This window comes from Salmo salar, chromosome ssa02 (assembly GCF_905237065.1).
Source record: "Salmo salar chromosome ssa02, Ssal_v3.1, whole genome shotgun sequence".
In the NCBI taxonomy this organism is placed as follows: domain Eukaryota; kingdom Metazoa; phylum Chordata; class Actinopteri; order Salmoniformes; family Salmonidae; genus Salmo; species Salmo salar.
In genome coordinates this window covers 30,739,486-30,760,720 of record NC_059443.1, presented here as the reverse complement: position 1 = coordinate 30,760,720, position 21,235 = coordinate 30,739,486, and the positions used below count along the sequence as shown (strand labels likewise).

At 44.7% G+C, this 21,235-nt stretch overlaps 1 protein-coding gene across 2 annotated transcripts; it reads left to right on the top strand.

The window, feature by feature from the left end:
- Positions 1–1,068: 1,068 nt before the first annotated feature.
- Positions 1,069–21,216, top strand: flot1 (flotillin 1). 2 transcript variants are annotated; one of them, XM_014159695.2, is made up of 12 exons: positions 1,069–1,217; positions 1,965–2,026; positions 2,824–2,899; positions 3,393–3,483; positions 3,636–3,779; positions 13,541–13,660; positions 14,177–14,425; positions 14,657–14,838; positions 16,682–16,727; positions 18,075–18,212; positions 18,493–18,657; positions 18,766–21,216. In XM_014159695.2, the coding sequence occupies exons 2-12, from the start codon at positions 1,984–1,986 to the stop codon at positions 18,790–18,792; spliced, it is 1,281 nt and encodes a 426-aa protein (XP_014015170.1). In that variant the 5' UTR covers positions 1,069–1,217; positions 1,965–1,983; the 3' UTR covers positions 18,793–21,216. The 2 variants fall into 2 exon arrangements, with proteins under 2 accessions (XP_014015170.1, NP_001135115.1); NM_001141643.1 differs by having other exon boundaries at positions 1,090–1,140.
- Positions 21,217–21,235: the final 19 nt, after the last annotated feature.

Here is a 21,235-nt window from a genome sequence, read left to right as displayed (position 1 = left end):
TGTGTGTGTGTGTGTGTGTGTGTGTGTGTGTGTGTGTGTGTGTGTGTTGGAGTCGTCAATATTTATGTGTGTGTTTGTGTGTGTGTGTGTGTGTGTGTGTGTGTGTGTGTGTGTGTGTGTGTGTGGAGTCGTCAATATGCATGTGTGTGTTTTGTGTGTGTCCGTGTGTGTGTGTGTTGGAGTGTCAGTGTAGCATGTGTGGGTGTGTGGCTATGTTGTGGGTGTGTGGCTATGTGTGGGTGTGTGGCTATGTGTGGGTGTGTGGCTGTGTGTGGTTATGTGTGGGTGTGTGGCTATGTGTGGGTGTGTGGCTATGTGTGGGTGTGTGGCTATGTGTGGGTGTGTGGCTGTGTGTGGTTATGTGTGGGTGTGTGGCTATGTGTGGGTGTGTGGCTATGTGTGGGTGTGTGGTTATGTGTGGGTGTGTGGTTATGTGTGGGTGTGTGGTTATGTGTGGGTGTGTGGTTAGAGTCCAGTGCGTGTACATCGATCCTGTGCAAGAGAGTCAGTGCAAAAAAAAAAGAATAAATAAGAATAAAATAAGGAATGCAAATACTTCTTTCATGCACAATGATACACTTCACCTCTCCTCTGCCTATTAGCTATTCATATTTTTTCTGGTGGGTTCATATTGAAAATTGATCAGGCTTTGGATGCTTTTATGTGTGGTATGATTGCTTGTTAGCCTATTGCAGATCTTGACAAACGATCCACTTTCCAGTATTGTCACTATGAATGGTGGATAGAGGACAGGCTAGACAGACTGGTAGACTACATTGACCTGTGGTAGTAAAAGTACCAAACACCTTGATATAGGGGAGGTGCATGCAAGCAGATGAGGAAATGTGGCTAGGATTGAAAAAATTATGCAAAAGAGCGAATATAAACCATGGAAAAAATGCACTACCCTGCCCTGTGCCCAATAAAAAAAAACACAACCCTCTAAGCAAAAAGGTAGACAACCCTCCCCCTATGTTGCCCCCCGCGCCCCTGACATTTCCGTCGGTACTGAACGTCTGCAGTCTGACCACCAGAGGACGTTATTTCTGTTTTACTCCTACGGGAGGCGTGGTCTGCATTTGCTCTCCATTAAGTAACAGTTTGTTCCAATTCCACTATTTGAGCCAGTCGTTAAATCAGGTAAATCGGAGTATATTGAAAACATCTGGAGTGTACACGACGATTTAGGGAAACATATCTTTAGGGTGAATCGATTGGTAAGCTACAGTTGGCAAGATAACAAGTATTTGTTTCTTGTTTGTGGTTGTTATGGACCTAGCTAGCGTAATGTAAACGTTGGATTTTCAGCCAGCAAGTTTAAACTAGATAGTTTGGTTGAGGCGGGGGCATAGAGCAGCAAGTTACGTACTTGACAATGTGGTCAGACTTTGCTGTGATGAGATAAATCTAATATTTGCTGTGGGTCATGAGGGGTGATGCCGGGAGACAGAATAGGGAGGGTCAGTATGGGTGACAGAATGGACTAGAGCACTGACGTTAGCTATCGGCTGTATCGTTCACATTGTTGACCTAGCTAGCTATAGTAACCAGAGACAGCAGAAAAACTATATCTGTGGTAACTATGTAGCTAGCTGTAACATCTTGGCAGACGGTAACTATAATGTACCTTCTGGCATAAACCACGGATTGACGAACAACACTGTTGGAGGATCCACATGGCTAATATAATCTGCTTAGATCCCAGATGAGATGAAACGCCTTTGCTTTGTCCCATTCTGCCAAATAACGTTCTCTCTAAACTGTAGTCTGGTCTACACCCAGACTGTCTGTCATTTTTTTCACAAGTTGATTGCCTTACTTTTTCTCAGCACAAGTACTAACCACAAAAGTAACTATTTGGAATTGGAACTAGCAGCAAAAGACTAGTACTACCCCAGGGATTGTTGAAAGATTAGGCCAACCAAGTGGAGACTGTCTAATGTTGACAATCTTAACCAAAACAGCTCTTAGGTCCAAATCAAGATGTTCTACACATGTGGACCCAATGAAGCCATGGTGGTGTCTGGTAAGATGTTTTGTTTTATGTGTTAATATTTATTAACATAATATTATGACACAATACAGAACCCTAAAAATAAACAGTTTGGGTAATCTACACAACCTTACCTCCATTGCCATACATGGCCTAATATTGTTCTGACTCTCCTTGAAACTGTAATAGGTCTGTTGTTTACTGTATGTGATTGTTTACAGTACAAGTAACAGTAAATGTAATGCAGGGCCATGTGACTCACTTTAGCCTATCATCAAGTGTCATGTGATACCATTTAGCAACTCTCTGGGCCACTTTCAGTTGTCAAACTTTGCTGATAGAGAAGTCATTAATAGAGCCAACGTGATCCCTTGATCTACATGTCGGCGAGGCATGTTTGTTCTATATTACATATTTCTATCTGAATGTTTCAAAACATTGTGTCCTGCTGAACGTGCCCCGGATGCCACAGTTGTGTAGTAAACCAGGACAGGAATCTCTAATCGGGTTCAGCTCAAACAGTACAGTACTTTGTTTACATTTTACAATACCAGCTGTCAAAAGGCTAGCTCCTCACTTACATTGTATTGTATGGAATGTGGTGCTGCAATGTAGTCCTATATGTAGGAAAGTTAATATGTCAAAGACTCAGTGTGTACATGACATGTTAATTGTGGGCACTACTGTGTTGACAGAGAGTATAGCCTAATGTAAACTTATCTCTCATATTTTCAAATAACCCACTCCTTTTTAGTATATACTAAGGCAATTTCTTTTCCTTTTCTCTGTCAAAGTCTGATTGCCCTCTCTCTTCTTCACTTCTCCTCCAGGCTTTGGTCGTTCCCCTCCTCTAATGATCGCTGGAGGAAGAGTGTTTGTCCTCCCCTGTATTCAACAGATCCAGAGGTGGCTGTCACTCCCTCCCCTTCTTCTTTCAGTTATCTATCCATCTGTTCATCTATCCATCTGTTCATCTATCCATCTGTTCATCTATCCATCTGTTCATCTGTTCATCTATCCATCTGTTCATCTATCCATCTGTTCATCTATCCATCTGTTCATCTATCCATCTGTTCATCTATCCATCTGTTCATCTATCCATCTGTTCATTCAGGGATTCTATTCATGTACAGAGAAAAAGGCCCCACAGTCCCTGTGTATTCTCTACTGTTACTGAAACATAAGTGGTTAAATGAGTAAGCCTATATGAATACCAGGCTACTATTTTAAGCTTATAATGCAACACAATCTATCTGTCATTTGTAGCCTTCACCTGTAGCCGTGGTTACTCTCTCTCTCTGACTCGCTTTCTTCTCCATCCCTCTCACTATCACCTTCTCTATTCTCACTGTACTTTCCCTCTTTGGACCCCTTACCCTCTTCTCTCTGTCTCTGTTAGGATCACTCTGAACACCCTGACTCTGAATGTGAAGAGTGATAAGGTGTACACCCGTCATGGAGTGCCCATCTCTGTCACTGGCATCGCCCAAGTATGGACTTAGAAGTCAACACCCAGCCCCTACACACTTCGTGTACATGTGAAAGTAGCCATGTATTCTGATTGGATAGGTACATTTGACCTCACATGGAATCCCCATCTGTCCTATGTGGCCTTTGACCTCTAACCCCTGACCTCTGGCAGGTGAAGATCCAGGGTCAGAACAAGGAGATGCTGGCCACAGCCTGTCAGATGTTCATGGGGAAGTCTGAGGCTGAGGTCTCCAACATCGCCCTGGAAACACTGGAGGGGCACCAGAGGGCCATCATCGCCCATCTGACTGTTGAGGTAGGCTACACACCGCACCATATCCTGATAAAGGGCATGTGTTGCCTCTGGTGCCCTTTTCTCTTCCTAAAGGAGTGCCTTGGTCTTTTGAATTGCTGAATGTCTCGCTGACTTCAACCTACAAGCCATAGCTTGTTTTTCTCATCGTTGACCTTTCTCATAACTTACCAAAAGGCTAGCAAACCTGCCTGGCAACTTAGAGCAATAACGGATTGTAGTTATTATAACATATGTAATAGTACCACGTCTCCTTTCATTCTCTTGGTCTGTCATTTACTTCCTGTGTAGCTCTGGCTGATCTCCTCTGTGTCCTACTGGTGTCACCCCCTCCTCACGTAGATACAGAAGTACTAGAAGGGACAAAGCCCCTCAGGCCAATTTGACAGGAACACTCATGGGTACACTCGTTATGGCTGGTCGACCCTTATCAATCAAATTCAATCAAATTTATTTATAAAGCACTTTTTACATCAGCTGATGTCACAAAGTGCTGTACAGAAACTCAGCCTAAAACCTCAAACAGCAAGCAATGCAGATGTAGAAGCACGGTGGCTAGGAAAAACTCCCTAGAAAGGCCAGAACCTAGGAAGAAACCTCGAGGACCCAGGCTCTGAGGGGTGGCCAGTCCTCTTTTGGCTGTGCCAGGTGGAGATTGTAACAGAACGTGGCCAAGATGGTCAAATGTTCATAGATGACCTGCAGGGTCAGATAACAATAATCACAGTGGTTGTAGAGGGTGCAACAGGTCAGCACCTCAGGAGTAAATGTCAGTTGGCTTTTCATAGCCGATCATTCAGAGTTAGAGACGAGGTGCGGTAGAGAGTCCAAAACAGCAGGTCCGGGACAAGGTAGCACGTCCAGTGAATAGGTCAGGATTCCATAGAACAGTTGAATAGTTGAAACTGGAGCAGCAGCTTGACCAGGTGGACTGGGGAAAGCAAGGAGTCATCAGGCCAGGTAGTCCTGAAACTTGGTCCTGGGGGAGAGAGAGAGCCCCCCCCTGACACATAAACTATTGCTAGCTAAATTCTCAATCTGGCCCTCAAACCATTCACGGTCACCTAATAATCCCCAGTTTACAATTGGCTCATTCATCCCCCTCTCCCCTGTAACTATTCCCCAGGTCGTTGCTGTAAATGAGAATGTGTTCTCAGTCAACTTACCTAGTAAAATAACAAATAAAAAAAATTGCAGCATAAATACTGGAGGCTGAGACAGGAGGGGTCGGGAGACACTGTTGCCCTGTCCGACGATACCCCTGGACAGGGCCAAACAGGCAGGATATAACCCCACCCAATTTGCCAAAGCACAGCCCCCACACCACTAGAGGGATATCTTCAACCTACTACCCTGAGACAAGGCTGAGTATAGCCTACAAAGATCTCCACAAACCTGAGGGGGGCGCCAACCCGGACAGGAAGATCACATCAGTGACTCAACCCACTCAAGTGACGCACCCCTCCTAGGGACGGCATGGAAGAGCACCAGTAAGCCAGTGACTCAGCCCCCGTAATAGGGTTAGAGAATCCAGTGGAGAGAGGGGAACCGGCCAAGCAAGGGCGGTTCGTTGCTCCAGTGCCTTTCTGTTCACCTTCACACCCCTGGGCCAGGCTACACTTAGTCATAGGACCTACTGAAGAGATGAGTCTTCAATAAAGACTTAAATGTTGAGATCGAGTCAGACCATTCCATAAAAATTGAGCTTTATAGGAGAAAACCCTGCCTCCAGCTGTTTGCTTAGAAATTCTAGGGACGGTAAGGAGGCCTGCGTCTTGTGACCGTGTAGCGTACATGTAGGTATGTACGGCAGGACCAAATCGGAAATATAGCTAGGAGCAAGCCTATGTAATGCTTTGTAGGTTAGCAGTAAAACCTTGAAATCAGCCCTAGCCTTAACAGGAAGCCAGTGTAGGGAGGCTGGCATTGGAGTAATATGATCACATTTTTTGGGTTCTAGTCAAGATTCTTGCAGCCGTGTTTAGCACTAACTGAAGTTTATTTAGTGCTTTACCCGGAAAGTAGAGCATTGCGGTAGTCTAATCTAGAAGTGACAAAGCATGGATACATTTTTCTGCCACAATTTCGGACAGAAAGTTTCAGATTTTTGCAATGTTACGAAGATAGAAAAAATCTGTCCTTGAAATGTTCTTGACGTGTTTGTCGAAAGAGAGATCAGGGTCCAGAGTAATGCCGAGGTCCTTCAGTTTTATTTGAGATGACTGTACAACCATCAAGATGAATTGTCAGATCCAACAGATCTTTGTTTCTTGAGACCTAGAACTAGCATCTCTGTTTTGTCCGAGTTTAAAAGTAAAATATTTGCCGCCATCCACTTCCTTATGTCTGAAACACAGGCTTCCAGGGAGGGCAATTTTGGGGCTTCACCATGTTTCATCGAAATGTACAGCTGTGTATCGTCCGCATAGCAGTGAAAGTTAACATTGTTTTCTACTGACATCACCAAGAGGTAAAATATATTGTGAAAACAATAGTGGTCCTAAAACGGAACCCTGAGGATCACCGAAATTTACAGTTGATTTGTCAGAAGACAAACCATCCACAGAGACAAACTGATATCTTTCCGACAGATAAGATCGAAACCAGGCCAGAACTTGTCAGTGTAGACAAAATTGGGTTCCCAGTCTCTCCAAAATAATGTGGTGATCGATGGTATCAAAAGCAGCACTAAGGTCTAGGAGCACGAGGACAGATGCAGAGCCTTGGTCTGACGCCATTAAAAGGTCATTTACCACCTCCATGAGTGCAATCTCAGTGCTATGAAGGGGTCTAAAACCAGACTGAAGATTTGATATAGGCCAATATTTTTTATATTTTCTGGGTCATGGTTTGGCTTTTTGAAGAGAGGCTTTATTACTGCCACTTTTAGTGAGTTTGGTACACATCCGGTGGATAGGGAGCCATTTATTATGTTCAACATAGGAGGGCCAAGCACAGAAAACAGCTCTTTCAGTAGTTTAGTTGGAATAGGGTCCAGTATGCAGCTTGAAGGTTTAGAGGCCAAGACTATTTTCATCAATGTGTCGAGATATAGTATTAAAAACTTGCGTGTCTCCCTAGGTCCTGGCAGTGTTGTGCAGACTCAGGGCAACTGAGCTTTGGAGAAATACGCAGATTTAAAGAGGAGTCTGTAATTTGCTTTCTAATGATCATGATCTTTTTGTCTAAGAATTTATCACTCCTGAAGTGAAAGCCATCCTCTCTTGGGGAATTCTGCTTTTTAGTTAGCTTTGTGGCAGTATCAAAAATAAATGTTGGATTGTTCTTATTGTCCTCATTGAAGTTGGAAAAATAGGATGATTGAGCTGCAGTGTGGGTTCTTAGTACCGCCGTGCAGTATCGGTCTTTCCAAGCCAGTCGGAAGACTTCCAGTTTGGTGTAGCACCATTTCTGTTCCAATTTTTTGGAAGTTTGCTTCAGGGCTCTGATATTTTATGTATACCAGGGAGCTAGTTTCTAATGACAAATGTTTGTTCTTTATGGGTGCGACTGCATCTAGGGTGTTACGCAAGGTTACATTTAGTTCCCCACTTAGGTGGTTAACTGATTTTGTACTCTGACGTCTGTGGTGGAGGAAATCTGGAAGGGCAATCTAGGAATCTTTGGGTTGTCTGAGAATTTATAGCACGGCTTTTGATGATCCTTGGTTGGGGTCTGAGCAGATTATTTGTTGTGGTTGCAAATGTAAAAATCGGTGGTCCGATAGTCCAGCATTATGAGGAAAAACATTAAGATTCACAATATTTATTCCACAGGACAAAACTAGGTCCAGAGTATGACTGTGGCAGTGAGTAAGTCCGGAGACATGTTGGACAAAACCCACTGAGTCGATGATGGCTCCGAAAGCCTTTTGGAGTGGGTCTGTGAACTTTTCCATGTGAATATTAAAGTCACCAAAAATGTGAATGTTATCTGCCATGAGTACAAGGTCCGATAGGAATTCAGGGAACTCAGTGAGGAACGCTGCATATGGCCCAGGAGGCCTGTAAACAGTAGCTATAAAAAGTGATTGAGTAGCTGCATAGATTTCATGACTAGAAGATGAAAACGCAGTTTATTTTTTTTATTTTATTTTTTTTAAATTGAAATTTGCTATCGTAAATGTCAGCAACACCTCCACCTTTTGCGGGATGCGCGGGGGATATGGTCACTAGTGTAACCAGGAGGAGAGGTCTCATTTAACACAGTAAATTCATTAGACTTAATAAGCAAGCCATGTTTGTCAGGCCAATCACATCAAGATTATGATCAGTGATTAGTTCATTAACTATAACTGCCTTGGAAGTGAGGGATCTAACATTAAGTAGTCCTATTTTGAGATGTGAGATATCACAATCTCCTTCAATAATGAGAGGAATGGAGGAGGTCTTTATTCCAGTGAGATTACTAAGGCGAACACCGCCATGTTTAGTTTTGCCCAACCTAGATCGAGGCACAGACACGGTCTCAATGGGGTTAGCTGAGCTGACTACACTGACTGTGCTAGTGGCAGGGTGGCAAACAGCCTGCTGCCTGCCCTGCACCCTATCTCATTGTGGAGCTAGAGGAGTTAGAGCCCTGTCTATGTTCGTAGATAAGATGAGAGCACCCCTCCAGCTAGGATGGAGTCCGTCACTCCTCAGCAGGCCAGGCTTGGTCCTGTTTGTGGGTGAATCCCAGAAAGAGGGCCAATTATCTACACATTCTATCTTTTGGGAGGGGCAGAAAACAGTATTCAACCAGCTATTGAGTTGTGAGAGACTGCTTGGTGACCTCTGACTGTTTCATCCTAACAATATCCCTATACTCTCTACACTCGCCAGTTTTAGCCTTAGCCAGCACCATCTTCAGATTAGCCTTAACATCAGTAGCCCTGCCCCCTGGTAAACAGTGTATGATCGCTGGATGATTATTTTTAAGTCTAATACTGCGGGTAATGGAGTCGCCAATGACTAGGGTGTTCAATTTGTCAGAGCTAATGGTAGGAGGCTTCGGCGTCTCAGACCCCGTAACGGGTGGAGGGAAGACCAGAGAAGACTTGGACTGACTCGTTGCTTAATGGGGAGAACCGGTCGAAAGTTTCAGTCGGCAGAATGAGCGACACTGGTTGAGCATTCCTACAGCATTTCCTTCCAGAAGCCATGAGAAAATTGTCCGGCTGCGGGGACTGTGCGAGGAGATTTATACTACTATCTGTACATACTGATGGCACAGACGCTGTTTCATCCTTTCCTACACTGAAGTTACCCTTGCCTAACGATTGCGTCTGACGCTGGGCTTGCAGCATGGCTATCCTCGCCATAAGGCGATCAATCTCCTGTATATTATGAGTACAGCGACTGCAATTAGAAGGTTTAATGTTACTACTTAGCTTCGGCTGGTGGAGGTCGTGTAGAACCATGTCCAGATAAAGCGTCCAGGGTGAAAAAGTTGAATGAAAAAAAGTTGCGTGAGGGGGAAAAATAATAAAAACCGTAAAGTTGTCAGGTAGCAAAGAAACGTTAGCAACAAACTGCACAGCAGCATGTAAACAACCCACTTGTCCTGTGTGGCTCAGTTAGTAGAGCATGGCGCTTGCAACGCCAGGGTTCAAATCAAATTTTATTTGTCACATACACATGGTTAGCAGATGTTAATGCGAGTGTAGCGAAATGCTTGTGCTTCTAGTTCCGACAATGCAGTAATATCCAACGAGTAATCTAACCTAACAATTTCACAACAATTACCTGAATAAGAATATGTACATAAAAAAAATATATGAATGAGTGATGATAGAGCGGCATAGGCAAGATGCAGTAGATGGTATAGAGTACAGTATATACATATGAGATGAGTAATGTAGGATATGTAAACATTATATGAAGTGGCATTGTTTAAAGTGGCTAGTGTTACATTTATTACATACATTTTTCCATTATTAAAGTGGCTGGAGTTGAGTCAATATGTTGGCAGCAGCCACTCAATGTTAGTGATGGCTGTTTAACAGTCTGATGGCCTTGAGATAGAAGCTGTTTTTTAGTCTCTCGGTCCCTGCTATGATGCACCTGTGCTGACCTCGCCTTCTGGATGATAGCGGGGTGAACAGGCAGTGGCTCTGGTGGTTGTTGTCCTTGATGATCTTTTTGGCCTTGATGTCACATCGGGTGGTGTAGGTGTCCTGGAGGGCAGGTAGTTTGCCCCCGGTGATGCGTTGTGCAGACCTCACTACCCTCTGGAGAGCCTTCCGGTTATGGGCATAGCAGATGCCGTACCAGGCAGTGATACAGCCCGACAGGATGCTCTCGATTGTGCATCTGTAAAAGTTTGAGTGTTTTTGGTGACAAGCTGAATTTCTTCAGCCTCCTGAGGTTGAAGAGGCGCTGCTGCGCCTTCTTCACCACGCTGTCTGTGTGGTTGGAACATTTCAGTTTGTCTGTGATGTGTACGCCGAGGAACTTAACTTTCTGCCCTCTCCACTATTGTCCCGTCGATGTGGATAGGGGGCTGCTCCCTCTGCAGTTTCCTGAAGTCCACGATCATCTCCTTTGTTTTGTTGACGTTGAGTGTGGTTATTTTCCTGACACCACACTCCGAGGGCCCTCACCTCCTCCCTGTAGGCCGTCTCGTTGTTGTTGGTACTCAAGCCTGCCACTGTAGTGTCGTCTGCAAACTTGATGATTGAGTTGGAGGCGTGCATGGCCACGCAGTCGTGGGTGAACAGGGAGTACAGGAGGGGGCTGAGAACGCATGCTTGTGGGGCCCTAGTGTTGAGGATCAGCGGGGTGGAGATGTTGTTACCTACCCTCACCACCTGGGGGCAGCCCGTCAGGAAGTCCAGGACCCAGTTGCACACGGTGGAGGTGATATGGTCCTTGACTAGTCTCTCAAAGCACTTCATGATGACGGAAGTGAGTGCTAAGCCCGCAGGTTTTGGTAGCAGGCCGTGTCAGTGGCACTGTATTGTCCTCAAAGCGAGCAAAGTAGTTGTTTTAGTCTGTCTGGGAGCAAGACATCCTGGTCCGCGACAGGACTGGTTTTCCTTTTATAGTCCGTGATTGTCCGTATAGACCCTGCCACATACCTCTCGTGTCTGAGCCGTTGAATTGCGACCCCACTTTGTCTCTATACTGACGCTTAGCTTATTTGATTGCCTTGCGGAGGGAATAGCTACACTGTTTGTATTCGGTCATGTTTCCGGTCACCTTGCCCTGGTTAAAAGCAGTGGTTCGCGCTTTCAGTTTTGCGCGAATGCTGCCATCAATCCACGGTTTCTGGTTTGGGAATGTTTTAATAGTTGCTCTGGGTACGACATCGCCGATGCACTTGCTAATAAACTCGCTCACCGAATCAGCGTATTCATCAATGTTGTTCGCCGCAATGCGGAACATATCCCAGTCCACGTGATCGAAGCAATCTTGAAGTGTGGAATCCGATTGGTCGGACCAGCGTTGAACAGACCTGAGCGCGGGAGCTTCCTGTTTTAGTTTTTGTCTATAGGCTGTAAGCAACAAAATGGAGTCGTGGTTAGCTTTTCCAAAGGGAGGGCGGGGGAGGGCCTTATAGCGTCGCGGAAGTTAGAATAACAATGATGTAGGGTTTTGCCAGCCCTAGTTGCGCAATCAATATGCTGATAGAATTTAGGGCGCCTTGTTTTCAGATTAGCCTTGTTAACCTGTTTGGGCTAGGGGGCAGTATTGAGAATTTTGGAAAAAATATGTGCCCATTTTTAACTGCCTCCTACACCAACTCAGAAGCTAGAATATGCATATTATTGTTCAGGTTTGGATAGAAAACACCCTAAAGTTTCTAAAACTGTTTGAATGGTGTCTGTGAGTATAACAGAACTCCTATGGCAGGCAAAAACCTGACAAGGTTTCATGCAGGAAGTGGCCTGTCTGACAAGGAGTCGTGCGTCTTGCATCTGTTTATTGAAGAGTAAGGATCTTAGCTGTAACGTGACAATTCCCAGGGCTCCAATAGGCTCTCAGAAGCCGGGAAAATCCTGAAGGATGATGAGGCAGCCTCAGGCTGAAACAGATTATCACCTTATCCAAGTGGCCGATCAGAGGACCATTGAATGAGACGGGTGCGCGATTAGCCCCCGTGGAGTATATTCATTAGGCTGTTTAGCTTATTGCAGATTCCCGGTCGGAATATTATCGCTTTTCTACGAGATAAATTGCATAAAAATTGATTTTAAACAGCGGTTGACATGCTTCGAAGTACGGTAATGGAATATTTAGACATTTTTTGTCACGTTCTGCGCCATGCGCACGACCGTGGATTACCATTCTGATAGTGTCTAGAACGCACGAACAAAACTACGCTATTTGGATATAAAGATGGATTATTTGGGACCAAACCTACATTTGTTATTGAAGTAGAAGTCCTGGGAGTGCATTCTGACGAAGACAACAAAAGGTAATCAAACTTTTATAATAGTAAATCTGATATTGGTGAAGGCTAAACGTGCTGGGTGTCTAAATAGCTAGCCCTTGATGGCTGGGCTATGTACTTAGAATATTGCAAAATGTGCTTCATCCGAAAAGCTATTTTAAAATCGGACATATCGAGTGCATAGAGGAGTAATGTATCTATAATTCTTAAAATAATTGTTATGCTTTTTGTGAACGTTTATCGTGAGTAATTTAGTAAAATTGTTAGTAAATTCACCGGAAGTTTGCGGGGGTATGCTAGTTCTGAACGTCACATGCTAATGTAAAAAGCTGTTTTTTGATATAAATATGAACTTGATTGAACAGACATGCATGTATTGTATAACATAATGTCCTAGGTGTGTCATCTGATGAAGATCATAAAAGGTTAGTGCTGCATTTAGCTGTGGCTTTGGGTTTATGTGACATTGTATGCTAGCTTGAAAAATGGGTGTCTGATTATTTCTGGCTGGGCACTCTCCTGACATAATTTAATGTTTTGCTTTCGTTGTAAAGCCTTTTTGAAATCGGACAGTGTGGTTAGATAAACGAGAGTCTTGTCTTTAAATAGCTGTAAAATAGTCATATGTTTGAGAAATTGAAGTAATAGTATTTCAAACGATTCAAAAATCGCGCCACTGGATTAGACTGGCTGTTACGTAGGTGGGACGAATTCGTCCCGCCTAGCCCATAGAGGTTAAAATCCCCAGCTACAATAAATGCAGCCTCAGGATATGTGGTTTCCAGTTTACATGGAGTCAAATGAAGTTCGTTCAGGGCCATCGATGTGTCTGCTTGGGGGGTATATATGCGGCTGTGATTATAATGGAAGAGAATTCTCTTAGTAGATAATGCGGTCGGCATTTGAAAAGATGTTTGTTTCTGTCGGCGCGATGCGTGAAGAAACCAGCTGGCTGTACCGACTCCGATAGCGTGTCTCGAGTGAGCCATGTTTCCGTGAAACAAAGAACGTTACAGTCTCTGATGTCTCTCTGGAAGGCAACCCTTGCTCGGATTTCGTCTACCTTGTTGTCAAGAGACTGGACATTGGCGAGTAGTATGCTCGGGAGCAGTGCGCGATGTGCCCGTCTACGGAGCCTGACCAGAAGACCACTCCGTCTGCCCCTTCTGCGGCGCCGTTGTTTTGGCTCGCCGGCTGGGATCTGATCCATTGTTCTGGGTGGTTGGCAAAACAGAGGATCCGCTTCGGGAAAGTCGTAATGTTGGTGAGTTGAAGATGCTCTTATATCTAACCTTTAGTCATGGGTTAGATCCCCGTTGGGGCCACCAATACGAAAATGTATAAACGTGTCTGCTAAATGGAATTATTATATTATCCTTCCCCTGTAGGAGATCTACCAGGACCGTAAGAAGTTTTCTGAGCAGGTGTTCAAGGTGGCCTCCTCTGACCTGGTCAACATGGGCATCGGCGTGGTCAGCTACACGCTCAAAGACGTTCACGACGACCAGGTTTGTTCTCTCTGACAAATATACAGCGACTTTACAGTATGAAGGTCACACAAGGATTGTTGTTACAGAAAAAAGTCTGAAATTGAGATATTAGCACAGATTTGGTAAAAATATTAATGTCTTTTAAAAGTCAGTGTTCGAGAATGAAAGACAAATTCCTGCACAAAAATACTTGTTTACTGTTGTGTTTATGTTCGTAACCAGTTTATAATAGCAATAAGTCCCAAAGGGGTGTGGTATATGGCCAATATATCATGACAAAGGGTTGTTCTTAGACACGATGCAAAGCGGACTGCCTGGACACAGCCCTTAGCCGTGGTATATTGGCCATATACCACAAACCCCCGAGGTGCCTTATTGCTATTATAAACTGGTTATGAACATAAATAGAACAGTAAGTATTTTTGTGGTATATTGCCTGATATACACACTGCTGAAATGCTGTTTCAGCCAATCAGCATGCTGGACCCAAACTACCAGGTTTATTATACTAATAATACTAACACTCTCTGTCAGGACTACCTCACCTCCCTGGGTAAAGCTAGGACAGCTCAGGTGCAGAAGGATGCCAGGATCGGAGAGGCTCAGTACAAACGAGACGCGGTGATCCGTGAGGCCCAGGCCATGCAGGAGAAGGTGTCGGCCCAGTATCTGAATGAGATCGAGATGGCCAAAGCCCAGAGAGACTACGAGCTGAAGAAGGCCTCCTACGACTACGAGGTCAACACCAAGAAGGCAGAGTCTGAGATGGCCTATCAGCTGCAGGTATCCTACCACCAAACTCTGGGCCGTGCAATGATCCTCTCATTCAGACGCGCAACACAGCCGAGGCAGTGTGTCGTGTTCTAATAACGGAAAATATTCACGTTTATTTACACAGGGCAGAATCCTAACTTGAGAAACGTGCATGATCCTCAAATTCCCTCCACTGCCATCACTTTTGATGTAAAGTGTCAGTGTTTTTTCTAAATCCGTTGTATTATTGGGGTTATGTAGGTGGCGAAGACGAAGCAGCGGATTGAGGAGGAGACGATGCAGGTGAAGGTGGTGGAGAGGTCTCAGCAGATCATGCTGCAGGAGCAGGAGATCACCCGCAAGGAGATGGAGCTGGAGGCCAAGGTGAAGAAGCCTGCTGAGGCAGAGAGATACCGTCTGGAGAGACTGGCTGAGGCTGAACGGTATGTTACAATCCCCAGGGCCTCATTTAGAAACGTTTCGTACGCACAAAATTTGCCCCAAAACCTGCATGCAACAGTTGTCAGTTATTAAAACTAAACTTAAGGTGAGAATGTACTTCTCCTTCTGCAGACTCTACAACGTTTCTAGTGTTGCATTGCTAAAAGGCAAAAGTAACCTTGTGCAAATGGAGAATTTATGAGGACACTCTTATTCATAACTAAAAACAAGTAGCTAAATATATTAACAAGATGTAATCATTTGCCGTTATTTTTGCGTTCTAAAATCATGACGGATCACCACCTCAAGCTGAACCTCGGCAAGACGGAGCTGCTCTTCCTCCCGGGGAAGGACTGCCCGTTCCATGATCTCGCCATCACGGTTGACAACTCCCTTGTGTCCTCCTCCCAGAGTGCTAAGAGCCTTGGCGTGACCCTGGACAACACCCTGTCGTTCTCCACCAACATCAAGGCGGTGACCCGATCCTGTAGGTTCATGCTCTACAACATTCGCAGAGTACGACCCTGCCTCACACAGGAAGCGGCGCAGGTCCTAATCCAGGCACTTGTCATCTCCCGTCTGGATTACTGCAACTCGCTGTTGGCTGGGCTCCCTGCCTGTGCCATTAAACCCCTACAACTCATCCAGAACGCCGCAGCCCGTCTGGTGTTCAACCTTCCCAAGTTCTCTCACGTCACCCCGCTCCTCCGCTCTCTCCACTGGCTTCCAGTCGAAGCTCGCATCCGCTACAAGACCATGGTGCTTGCCTACGGAGCTGTGAAGGGAACGGCACCTCCGTACCTTCAGGCTCTGATCAGGCCCTACACCCAAACAAGGGCACTCCGTTCATCCACCTCTGGCCTGCTCGCCTCCCTACCTCTGAGGAAGCACAGTTCCCGCTCAGCCCAGTCAAAACTGTTCGCTGCTCTGGCACCCCAATGGTGGAACAAGCTCCCTCACGACGCCAGTACAGCGGAGTCAATCACCACCTTCCGGAGACACCTGAAACCCCACCTCTTCAAGGAATACCTGGGATAGGATAAAGTAATCCTTCTAACCCCCCCCTTAAAAGATTTAGATGCACTATTGTAAAGTGGTTGTTCCACTGGATATTATAGGTGAATGCACCAATTTGTAAGTCGCTCTGGATAAGAGCGTCTGCTAAATGACTAAAATGTAAAATGTAATGATCATTGCAGAATAAATTCCTCATATTTTCTGCCCATATTCATATTCCTGAAGTAGCCATACAACAAATTACCATGCACATCTCTCATTTAATTGGCGCTATTAGACAGGCTATTATAATTGTTTTAAATTGCTCTAGTTAAGCCTGTACATCCTACAGGGAGCGCAGTTTATAACAGACAGTTGATATGGGTCTGTGGTTGATGTTTTACATTGAAGTGTGTAGGCTACAGCTGTAAGTAACCCTGCTGTAGTTGTCATTTTTTTCCCAGGTACACCATGTTTCAGAATTCAGCATATTTATGTTTGGGGGAAAAAGGGAATGCAAAACAATTATTGCAAACGATCTATTTACAGGTCCACAACCATTTGCAATTGTTTCTGTCTTTCAGAAACGGTCAGATACAGGCCGCCCAGGACATTTGATCAAGTTCACCATTGCTATTTCTTTGAGATAGCGTTTTGGTGTAATTACAATACTTTTAAAGTAAACAGCAAATAAAGGCCTTATTGTCACCATAAAAGGGGAATGATGGGGGTATGTCAGAACTGTGGATATGTTCTGTTCCGTACTAGTCAGTTGTCCTGGACAGTGAGTCCTGTTAAAGGTCCAACATTTCTTCAGCTCCACTCAAACTGTCTCTGTCTCTTTCACAGTGCACAGCTCATCATGGAGGCCGAGGCAGAGGCAGAGTCCATCAGAGTGAGTTCAGCAGCGCCTCCCTCCTCTCTCCTCCTTCCCTCCTCTCCTCTATCTCTTCTCTATCACTCCCCTCCACTCTCCTGTCACTCCTGTTATCAGTCTCTTCACCCCCAGTACAATAGCTGTCTGATATGCCTCCTGTCTTAGCTTCTCCCCCCTCAGCCTGTCCCTTCCACCCTCTCATTCATCCACTTGCTCTCTTTCTCTCCCCCTGCCTCCCCTCTCTCCATATTAAGGTTGGTGTTCTCTGTTCCTCTTCCCGTCTCTACTCTAAATTCCCTGTCTCCTTCTTTGTAGACATCGCTCACTTCCCTTAATACAACCTTACTTTAGGATAGGTTCTCTCTCTTCCTGTTTCATATATTATACACATCCTTATTAAACAGTCCATTTCCCATTTGGATATATTTTTCATAAAACAACCACCCACCTGTGTCTTGTGGTTCAGATGTTTATTATGTACACCACCCTGTTCATGAAAATGGATCGCTCCTACAGACAGTGAGTCACGTGGCCGTGGCCTGCTATATAAAGCAGGCAGCCAGGCATTCAGTTACTGTTCAATTGAACGTTAGAATGGGCAAAACGAGTGACCTAAGCAACTTTGAGCGTGGTGTGATCGTCGGTGCCAGGCACGCCGGTTCCAGTATCTCAGAAACAGCTGGGGTTTACTGAGTGTCTAGGGTTTATCGAGAATGATGCGACAAACAAAAAACATCCAGTCAGCGGCAGTCCTGTTGGTGAAAACAGCTTGTTGATGAGAAAGGTCGGAGGAGAACATCAAGAATCGTACTAAGAGGTGGGCCAGCTCTTAGCCACAAACAGACAAATGGCGGCGCAGAACGACATCTCGAAAGGCACAACTCGTCAGTCCTTGTCACGGATGGGCCACTGCAGCAGACTACAACACCGGGTTCCACTCCTATCAGCTCCAGTGGGCGCATGATCACCAACACTGGACGATTGAGGAGTGGAAAAACATCACCTGGTCCAATGAATCCCGGTTCCTGTTGCGTCATGCCGGCAGTCAAGATTTCGAGTAAGCAGCACGAGTATGGCTCCATCCAGCCTGGTGTTAATGGTACAGGCTGGTGGTGTAATGGTGTGGGGAATGTTTTCCTGGCACACTAGTAGGTCCCTTGAAACCAATTATTGAGCAACGTTTCCATGCCCCGAAGAATTCAGGCTGTTCTGGACCCGCCCCGGTACGAGATGGGTGTACCTAATAAACTGGCAACTGAGTGTTATTTATTCTTTCATATATTTATATATACACACACAAACAAACAACCTTTGTTTATTTGAACTAATGTGTTCTCTCTCCCTGTCTCTATCCTGTCTGTGTAGATGAGGGGCGATGCTGAGGCGTTTGCTCTGGAGGCTAAAGGTCGTGCCGAGGCAGAGCAGATGGCTAAGAAGGCTGAGGCCTTTAAACAGTACGGGGAGGGAGCCATGGTGGACATGCTGCTGGAGAAACTACCACTGGTCAGTCACACTGAGAATAGGACTGGTTCTACTAGAGACTGGGAGGGTGCATGGATAGGGAGAAGGATTGATGGGAAAGCGGTTCAGTAGATGCAGAGTTTAAGCGGATGGATGTAGAGATGAAGAGATTGGATGGATGCATAAATGGTCAGATTCAGTGTATATAAGGATAGATGGATGACAGATTGATTAGATGACAGACAGACATGTGTACTGTTACTGCAGTCCTGTCTGCTGCTGTTCTCTTCCTGAAGCTGCCATCACTCCTCCTGTCCTCTAGATAGCAGAGGAGATCAGCAGGCCCCTCTCCATGGCCCAGAAGGTTACCATGGTTTCCAACGGCGGGGGTGAGGTGGGCGCGGCCAAGCTGACCGGAGAGGTTCTGGACATCATGACCAGACTACCAGCTGCTGTGGAGAAACTCACTGGAATCAACATCTCACAGGTCTCTGTGTGTGTGGAAGCGAGAGGAAAATAGTATTTGTGTGTGCATATACAGTATGTGAACATATTTGTCGACAAACACTGACATTCTCTCCCCTTCTTTCCACAGGTTGGCCTGTCCACCCGAATGGGCTGAGAATGGAGCCCAGTGACTGAGACAGTCGCACTGTCAGACCAGGAACTCCAGACTGCCTCCTTGTGCCTATAATTATTATTACCTAGTGTAGTTGTCTGTCTGTCTGTCTGCATGCATGCATGTCTCCTTAGGGCATGTCTCAACACTCTTATTCGGCCTCCCCTCTTGCTTCCTGGGCCTTGTTGGCACTGATCTGAAAACAGAGGATGGTTCCTAGCTGTATGTTGTAGGCCTACTGGGGCAGTTTGTGTCTCCTGGTCATTCATAACTCTGTTAGATCAGCTTGGATGAAGGAAAGAAAAGCACTTTGGACTTGCATGACACAGCCTTAGTAGTTCTGGTAGTAACTCAGCCTCCACCATTCTGTACTCTTTTCCCCGTCCGTTATTCAGTGTGTTTTAATCACTGCTTCAAGCCTGCCTTTCTGTCTCCCTCTATTACAGGTTTGGGTCCATATCAACTGTTCAACTGTTTCTGCCTGTCACATAGTTGTATTTTGTAATTCATAGAATGTTATTTCATTGGGATGTGGTTGTGTTTGGGAAATGATCTTTTCATTCTCAGTGCCTTTTTATTGTTCATATAATAATAGTGTGGCAGTATGAGGTCATCCATGTCATTGTTGGGTTTGTCAGCTGATTGTTTTGTCAACATCTGCAGTTGTTCTAGAAGGTTCTCAGCATCGAAAGCTTGCTTAGTTGCTATCAATTGCTTTGCAAATGAAGAAGAAATGATTTTTACTTTCACTGGGAAGAAATGTCCACAATCAGAATTTAGATAATGGTAGTCATGTTATTATACATAACGATGTTCTATCTTGTTGACCTCTGCATGCTCTCTGCATGCCTTACAGCATTCTAGTACCTCTGTCTACCACTTTATGGACAAAGTAGTTTTCCACTATGTGCTCCCCTGACAGTAGATCCTAGATCAGTCTATCTACTGATATCTATAGAATGGCCAGTGCCTTGTTTTAAAGTCTAATCATATCAGTACAAGCCATATTACAATAGAAGCCAAGTTACATGCAGATTATGCTGGTTTTTGTAAGTCTGTGTTTTAAGATTTGTGGGCTTTTTGCCATGACTCTGCCATTTGTGGGGGATGAGATCACAAACTATATGATGGGTTGTCACTAAACCTCTTCTCTCTGTTGGTACAATACTGGCATAGACACAATCAAGGGAGTACCGACTCTGATGGTACCTAATCTAATTACCAAAGCAAAAAACAATGAACTACAGATTCTCTGTTACTATAGTGTTGTTTATCCAACAGACAGATTGTCATCTACACCATTTATGGCTTAGTTCCAGTGTGTTTCTAAACCCTAGACTGATTAGATCAGAGCTTCTACTGTGCTATTACTGTATAAAGGTGTAGATTTTCTGTGAAGTGATTGGAAGGGAGGGAGCAGACTGGGGTTTTCCTGCTGAAGACTAACCTCAGAAGTCTCTTTATCTAGGTCAGGTGTACTGTCAGTCACGTGGTGCCTGGTGGATGTGCTGTTTGAGGTGAAGGTATGTGTGTAGATGAGGGGAATGGAGAAACTAGCCTGGGTGCCAGTCTGTTTCTGCTTTCTTGTCAAATCCTTATAGAATTGCCATGTCAAACATGTTTCCCTTGACAATGACAATGGAACAGGCAAAAACACAAACAGACCTGGGACCAGGCTACAGACACTACTGTAGTGGACTTCCATTAAGTTACATGGTCCGGTGAGGTATACAGGGACCTTCTATAGACTGGAGTAGACCATATACATTTTAATCAGGAGCTATCCTTTCATATTGTAATATTATCATTAGAATGGTGTATTTTTGTTGTGCTGGTCACACCTCTGTTTGATCCTTTTGTAGTATAGGGTTGTTGTAGTTGTTAGGGACTTGTTCTATACCATAGAAATAGAATCCTTCTAATTCTATAGCACTGCTCGGGATTCTAGAAGCTACTTTTCTCTACCGGATTGAATACTACCCCAAAGCTTACATTGCTATCTGGCTGTCTATGCATTTTCTTACCAAGTACCTGACTAAGTTGAAAGATTCCCATTTTTCTCTCAACCTAAAGGCTAAACTATCACCCCAGGTTAAACATGAACAATCTAGAGGCATGCTACGTCCTAAAGATATTAATGAAAGCCAATTTCGCCAAACCAATTCTACTGCTTTCACTTATGCACACACCTGTATATTACATCAGTCAATGACGTGTGACTTAACCTTTTCCTGTACTGTAGCTGCTCTTAGTTAAATGTGATTTGTGTTTATTTTTGTCTATACTTTGTTGACTTGCCAAAATAATCCTGGCCCCCATGTAGTGTAAACTTGGTATGCAAGTGCACTAAGTTATGAATATTATAAAAATTTGGAATTCAATTATTGTAACATCATATAAACACAAACTCTGATTTCCTAACGTAAACCCTTGGTCGTGTGTGTTT

Bases quoted from the DNA above. Each gene is read 5' to 3' on its own strand.
- flot1 (XM_014159695.2), top strand. From the start codon at position 1,984: ATGTTCTACACATGTGGACCCAATGAAGCCATGGTGGTGTCTG. The intron at 3,780-13,540 runs GTAGGCTACACA...CTTCCCCTGTAG, and splicing joins TCGCCCATCTGACTGTTGAG to GAGATCTACCAGGACCGTAA. The intron at 18,213-18,492 runs GTCAGTCACACT...CCTGTCCTCTAG, and splicing joins TGCTGGAGAAACTACCACTG to ATAGCAGAGGAGATCAGCAG.